This window comes from Nipponia nippon, unplaced genomic scaffold (assembly GCF_047370975.1).
Source record: "Nipponia nippon isolate SJK-2023a ecotype South Korea unplaced genomic scaffold, ASM4737097v1 scaffold_5, whole genome shotgun sequence".
Taxonomy (NCBI): domain Eukaryota; kingdom Metazoa; phylum Chordata; class Aves; order Pelecaniformes; family Threskiornithidae; genus Nipponia; species Nipponia nippon.
The window spans coordinates 36371705-36386490 of record NW_028262369.1 but is presented as its reverse complement, the minus strand read 5'-3'; the positions used below and the strand labels follow the sequence as shown (position 1 = coordinate 36386490).

At 37.4% G+C, this 14786-nt stretch overlaps 1 protein-coding gene across 5 annotated transcripts in view; it reads left to right on the top strand.

The window, feature by feature from the left end:
* The window catches only part of TTLL7 (tubulin tyrosine ligase like 7), a 77973-nt gene that overhangs the window by 33680 nt on the left and 29507 nt on the right, over nucleotides 1–14786 (top strand). For all 5 annotated transcript variants that reach the window (XR_015699009.1, XM_009468339.2, XM_087733353.1 and 2 more), the window contains exons 8-12: nucleotides 576–740; nucleotides 1561–1719; nucleotides 13688–13782; nucleotides 14444–14591; nucleotides 14673–14746. Coding sequence is in view for 4 of the 5 variants with exons in the window: in XM_009468339.2 (XP_009466614.1) it covers nucleotides 576–740; nucleotides 1561–1719; nucleotides 13688–13782; nucleotides 14444–14591; nucleotides 14673–14746 (641 nt within the window). In the remaining variant the exon portion in view is untranslated. The remainder of the gene's footprint in view (nucleotides 1–575; nucleotides 741–1560; nucleotides 1720–13687; nucleotides 13783–14443; nucleotides 14592–14672; nucleotides 14747–14786) is intronic.

Sequence of the window (14786 nt, the reverse complement as noted above, 5' to 3'; positions counted from 1 at the left end):
AGCCAGTCAAAAATGAGCAATTTTGGCAGATATCAACATGGCAGATGAGTTTATATGTAAAATATATTTTAAAGTATCACTATCATGAGAACATTTCTCATAAATAAACTACAGTGAAAACTGAAATGTGGGATTGTCTATGAAACAGATGCCAGAGTGTTTTTTAGCACTTTTAAAGTAGCACTTCAAAATACCATCTTTATTGTTTGCTTCTTGTGGAATGTAATCATTCTGTAAGTTATGATAATTGCTTTTCACTTTTTTAGGTAGTTGTTTACATACAGACCTGTAAAAATGGCAGATATATTGCCTAACCAGATGTTGAGTGGTAGATCAGTTGACTGCAACTGGCTTAAATACGAGCACAGGTTTTGTTACAAGAAGGCTAGAACATGCAGCAGATGAAATCTCCAAGAATCAGAAACACTAAATCTGCACATAGTGTTATTTGCAAATATGAACTGTTTCACTGTGTCATTATTGATTTAACCTATTTTTTTTCTTTTAATTATTTTGAATTGACCATTCTAGAATTGTATTTAAGGTTTTTTAATGTCTTTTCTCCCTTTTTTTAGAGTCAATTGTATATGCATCTGACTAACTACTCTGTCAATAAACATAATGAACACTTTGAACGGGATGAAACAGAAGACAAAGGAAGCAAACGCTCCATAAAATGGTTTACTGAGTTTCTAGAAACAAATAATCTTGATGTCTCCAAATTCTGGAGTGATATTTCAGTAAGATAAAACTAATACACTTTTCTTTATTTTGTGTATGTATATTCTTAGAAATTTAATTGCTTCTGCCATCTGCTTTACTGGAATCCAGAATGATTTTTGAAAGTTTATTAATCCAAATTCTCAGCAGTGCATGCCACAAAGACATACTACAAATGACAATTATGGGTTTTAAAAGGCTAAATTCAGAGTTTGATTACAAATTTAATGTTAAACTTTTTCTGAGGGACAAAAGCCCTTTCAAACAGGTTACATAAGTAATACAATACAAAGGAACCATCCTATTCAAATTCTTGGAGACTTTTCTTGAGTGTAAAGTGAATTTTATGTGTGAATATTTACAAAATTGTAGTCAGCATCGCATATGTCTGTGGACTGGAACCTATGCCACTGAAGTCAATGGTTAGTCAATCTTTAGGTGAGGAATAGGCCTAAGATTGTTAGAGCTTAGGCATCATCTGTATGTATGATTCTGAGAATATTTATTGTAAATTATATTGCAAAATGAAATGGGTAAAGATTTGCTATACTATACTTTGTTCCCAATATACCTTTAATATTTAAGATACTACACATCTAGAAGTACGTATGTACTATGGCAAGTATAACAATATACTCTAGAGCTATATGAAAAAAATGTATCTGTTTTACTCCACAGGAATAGTTTATTCATTAGAGACCATTTATTTGGTATTTTAAATCTTTTTTTTAGTAGATACTTTAATGAAATTTAAATTATTACAGTATGAAGCACATCATTAGTTCAATAATTACTGGTGTCTTCTCTCCTGATGAATTTTTCTGAAAAAAATCCCTACAGGAGTTAGTAGTGAAGACTCTCATAGTTGCAGAGCCACATGTTCTTCATGCTTATCGCATGTGCAGGCCAGGCCAGGCACCAGGAAGTGACAGTGTCTGCTTTGAAGTCCTGGGATTTGATATTCTGCTGGACAGAAAGCTAAAACCATGGCTCCTAGAGGTAAACTTCTTTAAACAAATGTAAAGTAAATTTTTAAGAGTAAAATTAACTAAGCCCCAGCTGAATTCATATCTATGTAAGAAAACTTCCAAAGAAAATCTGTGCATTGCAGGAGTACTGTTGTTGAGTACATAGATGGTGCTTTTTCTGCAGCCATCCATATGGAAACACTGCCTTGCAGTGATTTTTGGGACTCAGATAAAGGTAATTGTCTTCCTAGAGGAATGTTGCATTTCAGATGTTTTTGAAAGTTTTGATAAGAAATGTGACATTAATCCAGTTGTTATTGTAGCTGAAGGACCTTGTTTATAGCAATCGGGTGCTACGTAATTTCCTTCATGAGTATGGTTCTGGCAACTTTTGTGAATGAATGGTCTTAATTTTCTTTTTTCTGGGGATATGTGTTCTTTTCCTCTCCTGTGGCTTTAAAAAGCACCCACGTAAACAGAGAAAACTAATTCAGTATAGACGAAATGCTGTCAAACAATTGGCGTGAATGGACTGGAAGAAACATTTCTCCTCTGACATGCTACCGGTACAGTTAAGCTTAAGTGGTGCTTGAATACATTTTGAACCAGGAATGTTTAAGGTTTGTCTATTGTGTCTCTTTAATTACACTATTAATAACACACATGGAGTTCACTTGTCTTCTTTCAGATTGTCTTATATCATTATGTTAACTGGTTGGGAGGCTGTACAGCTGGAAGAAAAAAGCAAAATGTATTAAAAATCTGTCTATTGACAATAAATCATGAATATGATTTGGCTACTGATGAGCAAAATGTACACAATTAATTTACTGAATTATAACCTTGTTCTCAGGCAATTATGCTGTCAACAGTTGTTTTGTTGTGCTTATTTCTCTCAGTGGTTCGGTATAATTTTAATTAGAAAAATACAAATTCCTTCACTGTTGCCATGCAGACATAGGCATATTTGCTGGCTTTGAAGTGCTAGCCAAAAGCAGAACATGCCATGAACTTAGTCTGTTACTGCATTGACATCTTCTCTTTTTGTTGAGCAAAGCCTACTGTCCCTTTAATTTAGCTCTACACTTCCAGATTGTCATCTATAGGTTGCCTGTAGCTTGCATATAAGTGTATGTAGTTGTTTAAGTACAGACTGAAGTTGGCCCGTGTATGCATTTCATCCAGCCTTGTAGCAAATGGTGACAGACCTCTTCTATGGGAGATGGTGAATCAACCTGTGTAGTGAGTCCGTTCTGAAGGACACCCCTCTATCTCCATGCAGTATAGAGATTTTAGGGGGGTTGATTCACTGTTTATGATAACAGGTCTCAGAGGAGAATCAAACTATCCCAGATGCCTTGTTTGTGAGGGGGGGATCTCATAAAGTAGTAAATGCTGCTCTGGTATTTTGGGTTGCTGGAGAATAATACAGGACTTGGAGTTGTGTACCTGGTTGTTGTTTTTTTTAAATACAGAAGTCTAATTATTTCCTCTTCTGCTTTTGGTGATACAGGTATCCTTCAACTTATTTTGCCAGACATTAAACTAACCTAACAGAAATTTCAAACTTTGAAACTTAGTAATTCAGTTTCTATACTCATCCACTAATTTTTACTGCGCTTGTTCATGTTTTTTGCAGCACTCTTAGAACAAACACACAGTATGTATATGTATGTACACTGTATGTATACTATATGTAGTGTAGTAAAGATCAAATATGCAGTGTGTATATATATATACACACTATACATAATGTATATACAGTGTGCGTATGTATTTATGTATATCTATATATAATATTTTTTTTTTCCTAAACCAGTTCTGGCTTCTTCCCCAGCTTTCCACTCTTATCTTTTTCCACCATTTCCCTCTTGCCAAACCTCCCTTATGGGAGTGAATCATTCTCTCTAACAATGGTAACAAGTACTAATCACAAGGCTCCGAATGTTCCCAATGTTATGGGAAAATTGCCAAAATAAGATTAGCATGGTAAATCTAGTTTCATGTTTCCATAGCTCATGTAGCCTTTCTGTTGTAAAGATAGCTTAATAAACTATTATAAGAAATAAATTGTGTGACCTGATAATGACTCTGCTTTCCTGAGATGACTTTTGTTTATACTGCCCTGATGTGATGTAGCTCTCCTGCTCCTTGATGCTACTGAACTTCCGGAACCTTCTACCGAAGTGAGGGCTGTGGGAAATGCGTGATTGCCATCTTGTGGCACGAAATGTTTCTGGCAAGCATCTGTGCAGTCCCAGCAGCCTCCATCCTTTCTGAGTAGCAACAACTACCTAGAGCTCCCTTCCGTTCCCAGAAAATCCAGTTTTATTCATTTTGACCCAAATTTCCAAGCTAGGTTACTTTATGTACATAGGAAAATCATACAGTTGAAGTTCTTGGATGGACTCCAGCCTTGTTCAACCTCATTATATCCAGTTGGGATCACAAAGTTGTGATCCTTGGAGAAAAAGATCACATTTTAATAACTGCCTCAAGTGCAGGGTACCCAGCTTCCCTTGTGATTTATGTGGGTGAGAGAAACTCACCTTATATACAGATCCACAAATTTATTATTTAATGTAACTGAACTAGCAAAATCTATTCAAAACTTTGTTATCCGTCCAGTTAAAAGGACTTTGGACATCTTAGGTCAAGGTATCCAATTATTGCTAATTCCTATTAATAAAGGAGTTAAAGCTCTCATATACACAAGCTCTCTGGTATCTAGTCCTATCTCTTGTATTATGCTTACCCTGCCTGTGCCCTGGGAGATCCAAAGGCCAACAAGGGGCAGGAGAGGTCCACTTCTCCAAAAAAAGATGGGTAGGTGCTTATAGAAAGTTGTCAGTGTCTTGTGTTCTTCACCAGGAAGAACACACTGTTGATGGTGACAGTTTCTTCCTCTTTGCTCTTAGCTTCACTTAGGGTTGTTTTTACTCATTTGCTGCCACTGTCTACTTACTGACTGTTCATTCACTGGGCAGCAATTTTGCATTGTCTCCAAGTTTTACCATAAGCGGTTTGTTTTATTTTTCCTGGATTCTGCTCTGTGTTCTCTTTGTTATCCCGAAACCCACTGCTACCTAGTTCACAAGGCTGCATTCCTGTAGTGAACACTCCTTGGCCGCTGTGATTGGTGTATATCTCAGAGTCTCTGGATTTTCAAGGCCTTCGCTGTCATCATTTGGTTGTACTTTTGGGGCCCCTCATACAATCCTCTTTCTGCCAACAATCTTCAAGATGTGCCTTCCTGATAAAATTACTGATGTTATATTAACACAACCCAGTCATGTGTATGTCCTGGTTCTCGGGTCACTGAACTCTAAATAATCATCTCTCAGCAGACAGATATATATACAATGCTTTGGTAACCAGTTATTATGAACACCTATTGTGACAGTATCACTGGTACATTTTCAAGATTACTTTACAACACTGCTGTCTTACAGATTAGTCAGCAACCATATTTCTTGTCTGGAAACAAGGGATAGCCACATGAAAAATAAGGGACAGTACTTTCTTTTAAGGGATGTTTTAAGGGAAAAGCAATTTTCTTAGCATAGTGTTTTTGCCTAAGTCTTCTCAAGATTTCTCACCCATGATCCCATTTGACAAAGCAAGGCACTTTGTTCCATATAGCCAGTATATGGGGATAGAGTTAATTTTCTTCCTAGTAGCTGGTGTAGTGCTGTGTTTTGGATTTAGTATGAGAATAATGTTGATAACACACTCTTGTTTTAGTTGTTGCCAAGTAGCGTTTATACTAGTCAAGGACTTTTCAGCTTCCCATGGTCTGCAGGTACACAAGAAGCTGGGAGGGAGCACAGCCAGGACAGCTGACCCAGACTGGCCACAGGGCTATTCCATACCATATGACGTCATGCCCAGTATATGAACTGGGCGAGTTGGCCAGGGGGGCAGCGATCACTGCTGGGGACAGGCAGCGGGTGGCGAGCAATTGCATTGTGCATCACTTGTTTTGTACATTCTTTTATTGTTGTTATTATTATTTTCTCTTCCTTTGCTGTCCTATTAAGCTGTCTTTATCTCAACCCGCGGGTTTTACTTTTTTTTTTTTTCCTGATTCTCTCCCCCATCCCACTGGGGCTGGGGGGAGGGTGAGTGAGCAGCTGTGTGGTCCTTAGTTGCTGACTGGGGTTAGACCTGAACAGCCCCTTACATGAGTAAAATTATGTGCCGAATATATAGGGTAATGGTATTTGCATTTCTTGTACTACTTAGACTACAGCCATGAGGAAATACATTTCAAATGTATCTCATTGTATTTCATTGGCACTTGAATTGTTCCTGTGATACCATTTTTCATAAAGTTGCTGCATAAATGTAATCTTTTTTGTTTGAGATCAAGTTCTGCATCTCAGTCAGCAACATGACTTGCAGAAAATGACCAACCTTCAGCAAAATTAACCAGATTCAGTCACACCTTATCTCTCTCAAAGTGTTGAGCATGCGTCAACAATGTGTACTTACAGTGATGTTGGCTAACTGGACCTGCAGGTTGATGGCAATGATCTATTTGGCACCTGGGAGGCCACATCTGGAATATTCTGTCCAGTTTTATCCTCCAGAGTAAGGGAGAGACATTGGCAAACTGTGGTGAGTTTAGCAGAAAGGTGCTACGGTGCTTCGGGGCTGGAGCACATGCTGTATGAGGAGGAGCTGGGTGAACTGGGTTTGCTTCACCTGGAAAGGGAGGGCTTTGTGGGATCTAACTGCAGGCCTGAAGTGGGCTTTGAGAGAAGACAAAGTCAGTCTCTCCTCAGAGATGCACAGTGAAATGGCTGGAAAAATTCAGGAATAGTGCAGAGGGGCATGATGTGGAAAGGTTCCCTGAATGAAGAAAAACAGAATAAGAGAAACAAATACCTAGAAAAACTTTCTGCATGATCTTTTGGGATTTCTGTCATTGTTTCGAAATAGTGAAACACGTCTCTTGCTGATGCTCTGATAAATGCACATAGATGACTATACAAAGCAAATATGCTGCAAATTACTTGTTAAGGGGGAAAAAGCTTAAACTTTTCTTCATCCAAAGAACTTAAGGTGAGATTCTTATCAGAAAAGTAACTGAGCTGGCATTGTGGGCACCCAAATTTGTTATGCCCTTGTGGTTTCCACACAGATATAAACCCATTTGGGTTTTACTGTGAGGCTGGCTGTTGTTCCTTTAGAACTGTAAAAAAAAATATTCCGCCAGCTGCATATTGTATCAGCTTTCCAGAGAGCACATGAATTATATTCAAATGGTGGATGGAGAACATTTTGAGTAGTTTTGTCAGGTACAGAAAATCCCCTGCAATATTCAGATTGATCTTAACAGTCACAAAAGTTAAGAGGATTTAAAGGCATTCTGTTTGAAGGAAGTGCTCACCTTACATGTTCAGGCACAGCTCTTGGACGTCAATTTCAAGAGTACGTGTATTTATTATATGAATATCTACTGGGGAGACCATGATGCTTTCTTTGCCCTGAACAGAACAGAAACTCAAAGTATTCTATTTTCTGGCATGTTTCAAAATACGTAAAAATGTTGTAAATCTAATGTCAGGTTATTTAAAATACATAGAGAACCTGAGAGTTCACATTGTTTCTTACTGAATCACAGTCCAGCAACATCTGATGTCAGCGTGAGCAGCCTGCACTGTTACTCTGTTGAGAAGAAGGGCTCACTTCTCACTTCAGTGTCTTAAGTTATACGAAGTCCAAATAACAACAGTATGAAAAGTAATATTACAATAGTTACATTATTGTGTAAAGTAGAATTGTTAACATTATGTCCAGAAATGAGTAGTTAATAACTTTAACAAAGGAATTCTGAGCTTTGTAAATATAAATTTTACATGTGGGAAATTCCCATTCTTCTACTCCCAGGAGTCTGTAAAAACATAATGAAACCTGAAAAATGCATCTCTCTAAAAGCATCAGATTTTTCAAATATTCATTGATGTAACTAACATTTTCTTAAAACTTCTATTGCAGCTTATTGTAAATTTGAAAAGGAACAATTTATTTTCTTTGTAGGTTTGCAACAGAGAGCACCTGTTTTAGTCATATTCTTCAGTAAAAACTGTATGTGTCTCACAAAGCACTTCTGTATCAGTCAATGAGGCAGTGTTGACGAAGTAGCGGTGCATAGGCATTAATGATCAGTTAGGTGAGCACAGGGTGCCATTAATGCTGCCCTCCCGTGGTCTTCAGCAAGGCCAGCATTTCAATTGTGTGATGAGCATATATATACATATGTATAAAAGAAAAGCTGTAAAAGCTCAGTTGCCCCTTGACCCAAGAGTTTAGCAATATTTAGAACCTTTCCAGTTACCGTTAGGAAGAGCAACTGATGAGACTACTCATCTAGCTCTTTGGTTCAATCCTTTCCTTCTTTTTAGTTGTATTTATTTATAACAAAGATGACTTCCTTTCAGTGACTTTTGTGCCCAGGCAGCCTCTCCCTCTATTGCCTTGGAGAGCCATTTTTGGGGCTCTTTATCCTGCTGTCAGCTGGCTTTTTCCTCTCTCTGATGCTTGTACATGGGTTTTCTTTGCTCTCAAACAGTAGCAGTGAATCCACTAAGCACACATGGCTCTAACTGGCTTAATATTTGCCTTCTGTAGTGCCTCCTACTCTTCCCACTTTTCCAGGTAATAAAGAGTGAAAAAGACTGCAGTTTGATTTAACATATAATATAGTGTTACTGTGGGCAGTTGCCCAAAGAGCTGGTCTAGCAACTTGCCTCTATCTGGTGGTGATGTCTGTTGGATGAGATGTTTCTGGTTGCTGTTTAGATGAACATCTCATTTACCATTCCAAGCAAACTGTAATTTTACACTAAATCAGCCTGAAGAACTTCCTCACACAGGGACTTCACAGCACTTGGTCTGGTGCAGGGCAGAGGGAAGTGACATGAAGGTAGGACTAAGAGAGGGGCAGCACCAGGCCTTTTGGCAGCCTGCAGTTGCACTGGACTGGGTTAAATGTGAAACTGCACAGAACTGGGGCAGTTCAGTGGTGCTTAACCTGAACAATGTACTGGCTGCAAGATCTCTGCCTTCCTCCTGTCCTTTGCTGAAGGCATGCTCCCTGCTCCCTGGGTGCACTGGTGCTTGTAGGATTCCTTCCTGAGATGATCAAGGACCAGTGAAAAATAACTTTTGGTGAGGTTAGTCATCATGTGGATCATTGGGGTCAGCTTCCTCACTCTCTGTGAACCCCAGTGCCAAGACAATGAAGTAGGCAGAGTATGACAGCTTAGATTTCTATTAGTTTAAACTGCCATGGAAAAACAGCCTTCTGCTTAAGCTAAGAAAAAGGGGGTTAACACTCTCATAATTTGTGAAGTTTATAAAGGAGGGATTAGAATGAACTTCATGATTGTCTCTAATCAAAAATCTGCTCAATGATAGCCACTAACAGCATTCGGTGTAATAGGATTTTTATGGCTTATAAATTTCTTTTGCTTTTTGAATTTTATTGTTAGCAATCTCAATCACTTTATTAAAGAATGAGATCCCTTCCAAAACATTCATGCTGTCCTACAGATTAAACAGAGACTAAATCACTGTTATTGAAAGGATGTAATATTTTATTCAATTGATTTTAGGTTTATAAAGTCATTCATGTAATCTCTCTTTATATTTGAAAGGTCTTTTCAATAGGTATGTGTGACAGATAGTGGAAAATGTCTTTCCTACTCCATACTAATAGGCTGCAGCAGTGGGAGGTGAGAATATGCTCTTTAACTGTTTTGGTAAAGAGGTGAAATGCCAGGCTGAAATTTATCCCATGTCTTGGTGAAGAAGAAAGTTTAATTTTGTAAAATCAGAATCCTTTGCAAATGTAACTGTGGATGGGAGCCTTCACAGGAGGTACTTCAACTTATGCTGCTTAATTTAAGCATTACAGATATAAGGTCCTCTTCTGACAAGTATGTAATTATGAAATACACTGTTACACAACTACTGTGCTTACAAGCAGTTTGATTAATTGTTTGTGTGCTATAGTCAGTGAAATTTTAATTATGAAACCAACATTGAAGATTTCAATTGGAGGAATTAAAAACTTCTAAAAAAGTTCTATAGCTATTGAAAAGTCATAGAAAGTGAAGAAGCTAACGTATCATCACTAACAAAGCAGATATTTGGGAGATAAAACTATGATATTGTGAAAATAATAGATGTGAGAAACATTATGTCCAGGAGTCTATATAGAAAAATACTGTATTTTTTTATTAAGCCGTTTTTCTTTTCTGTGCATTGCTGTCTACAACAGATTAGAAAATTTGAAGTTTTGAAGATAGTTTGTCCAAAGAAACCTAATGCACGACACTGCCATATCTCCAGAATGAGTGTTATAAAATTCATCATGAGTAGATTCAACCAGATAGCTGCTAGTTTAAGAGTAGTGCTGATCATGGAAGGTATTCAGCTAGATCAAGCACACAGGTATTTTGTTCCTTCAAGTGAGGTCCCAGGTAATCTATAATATGAAGACACTGTTAAGGAAAAAGGCATTAGTCACCTCTGAGAACAAGTGAGTGGAGCCTTGAAAAGGTATTGTGTGGTGAGACTGTAAAATGTTGTGGTAGCCAGTTTAGTTAGTTGTGCTCTTTGCAGGGAGCATATTATCTCTATGCTCTGGAGATTAGATTATCGGCTGCTTGTTTTTTTTTTTTTTCTTCTTCTTCTTCTTCCTGGCATTGAAGAGGGTTTTTCTGCTCTAAAAACGTTATTTGTGGATTAAACCCTTTGTTTTGTGTCTTAATTATGATTTCTTGCATATTTATGTCAAGAGTGTGGGTGGTTTTGCACATCAGAGACTTATGCAGTGGGTTCAGATTATGAAGTTTTGGATAGCAATGCTGGATGAAGATATTCCCCATTTTTATACCTCCCATAACTCCAGCTACGCTTAGTAATAAGTAAATTTTTTAGCTGACATTTAAGGTCAACTGTTAAGACTGCCTGTTGAAATTTCCGTTTGAGAAGGGAGATGCATGGAATGGATGAAGAGGGTTAAAGAGAAAAGTTTATTAGTGAAGCATCCTTGCACATAGTTGTACTTAATCAAGAGGCAATTGAAGTATACACATAGACAGTATGGAATAGCTAATGAACTTTAAATTCACACGTGCTTTCTATGTATTAACTTTCTGATATACCCAGTTGCTTGGATTTTATTTGTACTGGATCTGCATCTACTGCTACCTGAGACATATTGCACCAAGCCACATTTGCAATAGCTATCCAGAACTGGATTGGTGTTTTTACTGCCCCTCTGGTTACTCTTCACGATTGAGGTCACAGTAGGCTTGGGATCTCAAACACTAGTCATGAATGGTATGTCAAAAAAATTGAGGATGCGGGTGATACAGCAGTGCTCTAGTTTTAACTATGAATGCTGTAGCTTTTCAGCCTCTTAAATGACTGCATTACAGTGACAGAAACCTCATTGTGGAGTGATTGTCTGATGTCTCATAATAGCATTTTGCTTCATAATGGCATTTCAAATGCCTTCTTACATCTTTCCTACCCCCACTTTAATTTTCTGCTTAATAAACACAGTCACTATGGTTTTGTTTCTTCAGAAGTGCCAGATGTAGATTTTTGGCAAAATTCACTCTGTAGGAGAGAAACTGTTATTTAAATTATTTTACACTTTTCATAGTGTTAATTCTCACTGGTGCTTATATAAGTAACACATTTATAGTGTCTTTATTAATGCAGAATTTATGCCCAATATTATCCTTCAAATTGTTGTAAATCTAGGAAGTACCTAAACCAAATATAAATACAACAGTGTGCACTTTTGTATGCTCTCAAGTTGGATGCTTCAGTGCTGTGTAAGCACGTGTCTGTGCATCGCTAGGAATTCAGTACTGGACCACCACAGCATTTTACATGTTCCAAATAAGTCCTCCTATCTAACTGCAGCCTCACTGGATTTAAGGACCTGGTGCACATAAAAAATTAGAAATTAATTTGTTGGAAGTTTTAATAAATGTATTTCTGTCTCTTCACCTGGTTTTAATGCATGCAAAAACATTATTTCAAAGTAGAATATTGTTATTTGCTACACGTTCATATGGAGTAAAAAAAATTAATACATGGTACAGAATATAGTTTTCTTCAATACCTAACATTTCTCCTGAATAAGGAGTTGGGACTTGATTTTATGTCTCTGTTTTCAGTCCAGTGAGCTTCTTGTGTACTTAGGTATTTGCTGGACTGAAGCATAAGGCTGTGTATTGGATCTTCATGAGTATGTTTTTAAACACACATAAATCCTTCCTGGATTAGACAATATGATATCTCAGAATCAGAATATTTCCAACTTATTTCAGTTATCAGCTGTATTTAACCAATGCAGCTCTAGTTAAAGTGTTTTGTTTAAACTTCATGTTGAAAATGAGATGCAATGTGTCTGTGGTCTTGTCAACTGCGAGTATTCTCTAATGAAATGTTGGAGAACTGGGTTCTAATCCTTGTGTTCGTTTCTCTGAATGTTTACATGTTTGCTTAGCTGAAAGTGGAACATTTTAAAAAAAATTAATGTCAATAAATGTACTATCACAGTAGAGAAAAAAAAATCAGCCTTTGTGATGTGATAGGAGATGAACAGGTCAGTCTAAGGAGGTTGGTCAATTAAATATTTGGATGAAAGTCTTCCAAAAAAGAATATGTGTACACTTTTTCATCATTTTTGCTGAATTTTCATGCTTTTTCTTTCAGCATCAGATCTTATTGCTCACTTTGCCAGGCTGTTTGCAAAACCAGCAAACAAGCTGATTCTCAAAGCCAAGATGCCCTTCGGCTATAAGCATAAGTGGTGGGGCAGCTGGGATTCAGCAACAGGACAGTTGGTGGCTCACCAGCCAGGATAGTTCTTTGTCCCACAACTGTAGAGGCTCTATGATGCTCTAATGTAACAAAAGTGTTAAAACACAATCTTAATGAACTGGTTTTGCCCTCTGCTTTGAACATACTAACTGTCTCTGTATCCCACTTCTTATTTGCATGGGGCACAAGGTAATAGTTTTCACTTCTGAAGCTCTTTAGTGTCTGTCCCTTCTGTAACCAGCACTGCTCATTCACTATCAAGGTGAGATTCCTGCCTCTCATTAGCACCCATTGCTCCTGTATAAGCTTTTCTACCAGCCTGGAAGGTGTTCCTAGAAATGTTGATGCAGCTACTTCATTATCCCTCCTCAAAGATTTCCAAAAGCTGACGTTCTTCTGCAGGGGCTCCAAAGCTTGGCAGGGGTTATATGGACGTTGGTTAAGACTCCTGGTTTTTAAGTGTGTGATTTAGTCTCACTGATTCCCAGTTGTATTTCCCTTGTTCCTCTATATTTATGGTAACATTTTTAATCTCTTATCTTGTACTTAGCTTATACGCTTTTTGTTACTGAGACTGTTAATTACTTTATGTTTTCACACATGTACTGATTTAATAACTTAGATCTCTAGGTGTTGCTGTAAAGTGTATCTGAATAGTTATGTAAATATACTTGAGAAGACCTTGAATTAGAGCCTCTTTCTGTCCTTATATAGTTGTTACTTTTTAGAGAAGTAGTCAAAGTTGCTTGCAGACTGGGAACGAGTTTAACTCTTCCTGTGCTGGACTACTACAGCATGGCACATAGTCTGTTCTAATGTGTTTAACAGCACTTTGGATGGTAAATTTTCTGGTTGCAGCAACCGAGAATAGATTAGACTGGATTTACTGTGCCAGTACTTGAATGGCATTCATTGTAAGTGTCTGGATAACTTGGTGGCTGAAAGGTACATCTCCTGGCTCCCAGTATCTGTGATACTGAGAGCTCTATTTATTTAAAAATACAAACAGAAATGAGCTTCTCAACATGTATTCTCTTAATCTCTGCTATATTTGAAAGAATGGTTTCTCTGAAGCCTGTTACAATAGATGTGTTCCCAGTGAAGATGAACATTCCTGAGTCTTCTGTATCTCATTTTTTCAGATTAATCGTGCCCCAAGCTTTGGAACTGATCAAAAAATAGACTATGATGTAAAAAAAGGTGTTCTGCTAAATGCATTAAAGCTTCTCAACATACGGTAAACTTGTCCTCTTTTCTTCAGCCTGGCTCTCTTTCTGTTGCTTTGATTTTTCTTTTTTTTTTAATTTGAACTGGACTAGGAGAAAACGAAAACCTTTTTTTCCCACGTTCATATTTTCAAAATGTAAATGTTTCCCTTGCTGTCAGCTTTGCTATTGAAATTAACCCAAATTTAATTTTTATTCTTGCTCATGTGCTTGCAAAAAATGAGTGGTAATAGTAACTTTCGTACTTTTTTTTTAAAATGATTTTTCAAACAGGTCTCAAAGTGGAGATATGAGTGCAGTCATGGGCATGTGGGCACACAGGAAATTTGCTTTGGTGATAGTTGAACATACAGTCAAAAACCATACCCCTCTACAGGAAAACGTTGTAGTTTGGATATGTTGGAGAAAATCGACACTTCAGGAAAATAGATACAACCATGTTTGTACATTAAATTATAGTACACAGTCATTACAGTACACCTTAAAGTGTGAAAATTTTATAGCCATAAAAGTTAATATTTTAAAAAAATTCTTGATGAGTGTTTCAATTCTGATTTTATATCCTAAGCTGCACATGACTGACTGAAAAATACAGATGATATACTTGAGATGAAAGTGCATCTCATCTCAGCTGCATTGGATTGACATATCTTAATATCATCTGTCTTTCAGGACAAGTGATAAAAGGAGAAATTTAGCTCAACAGAAGGCTGAGGCTCAAAAAAGATTGTATGGTCAAGGTTCAATGAAAAAACTGTTGCCAGGTTCCTCAGACTGGGAGAAGCAGCGCCACACACTGGAAAGGAGAAAAGAAGAACTGGTAGGAAGGAAAAAATGTGCTGTTTCTTGCCCATGCCTTATGCTCCCTTTGTTTTAATTGTCTTTTTTTCTTGATTTGTAGAAGGAAAGACTTGCACAAGTACGTAAACAGATTTCCAAAGAGGAGCATGAAAACAGACACATGGGGAACTACAGGTAACTATTTTTGACTGCATTAGTAGGAAGTATTCAATGC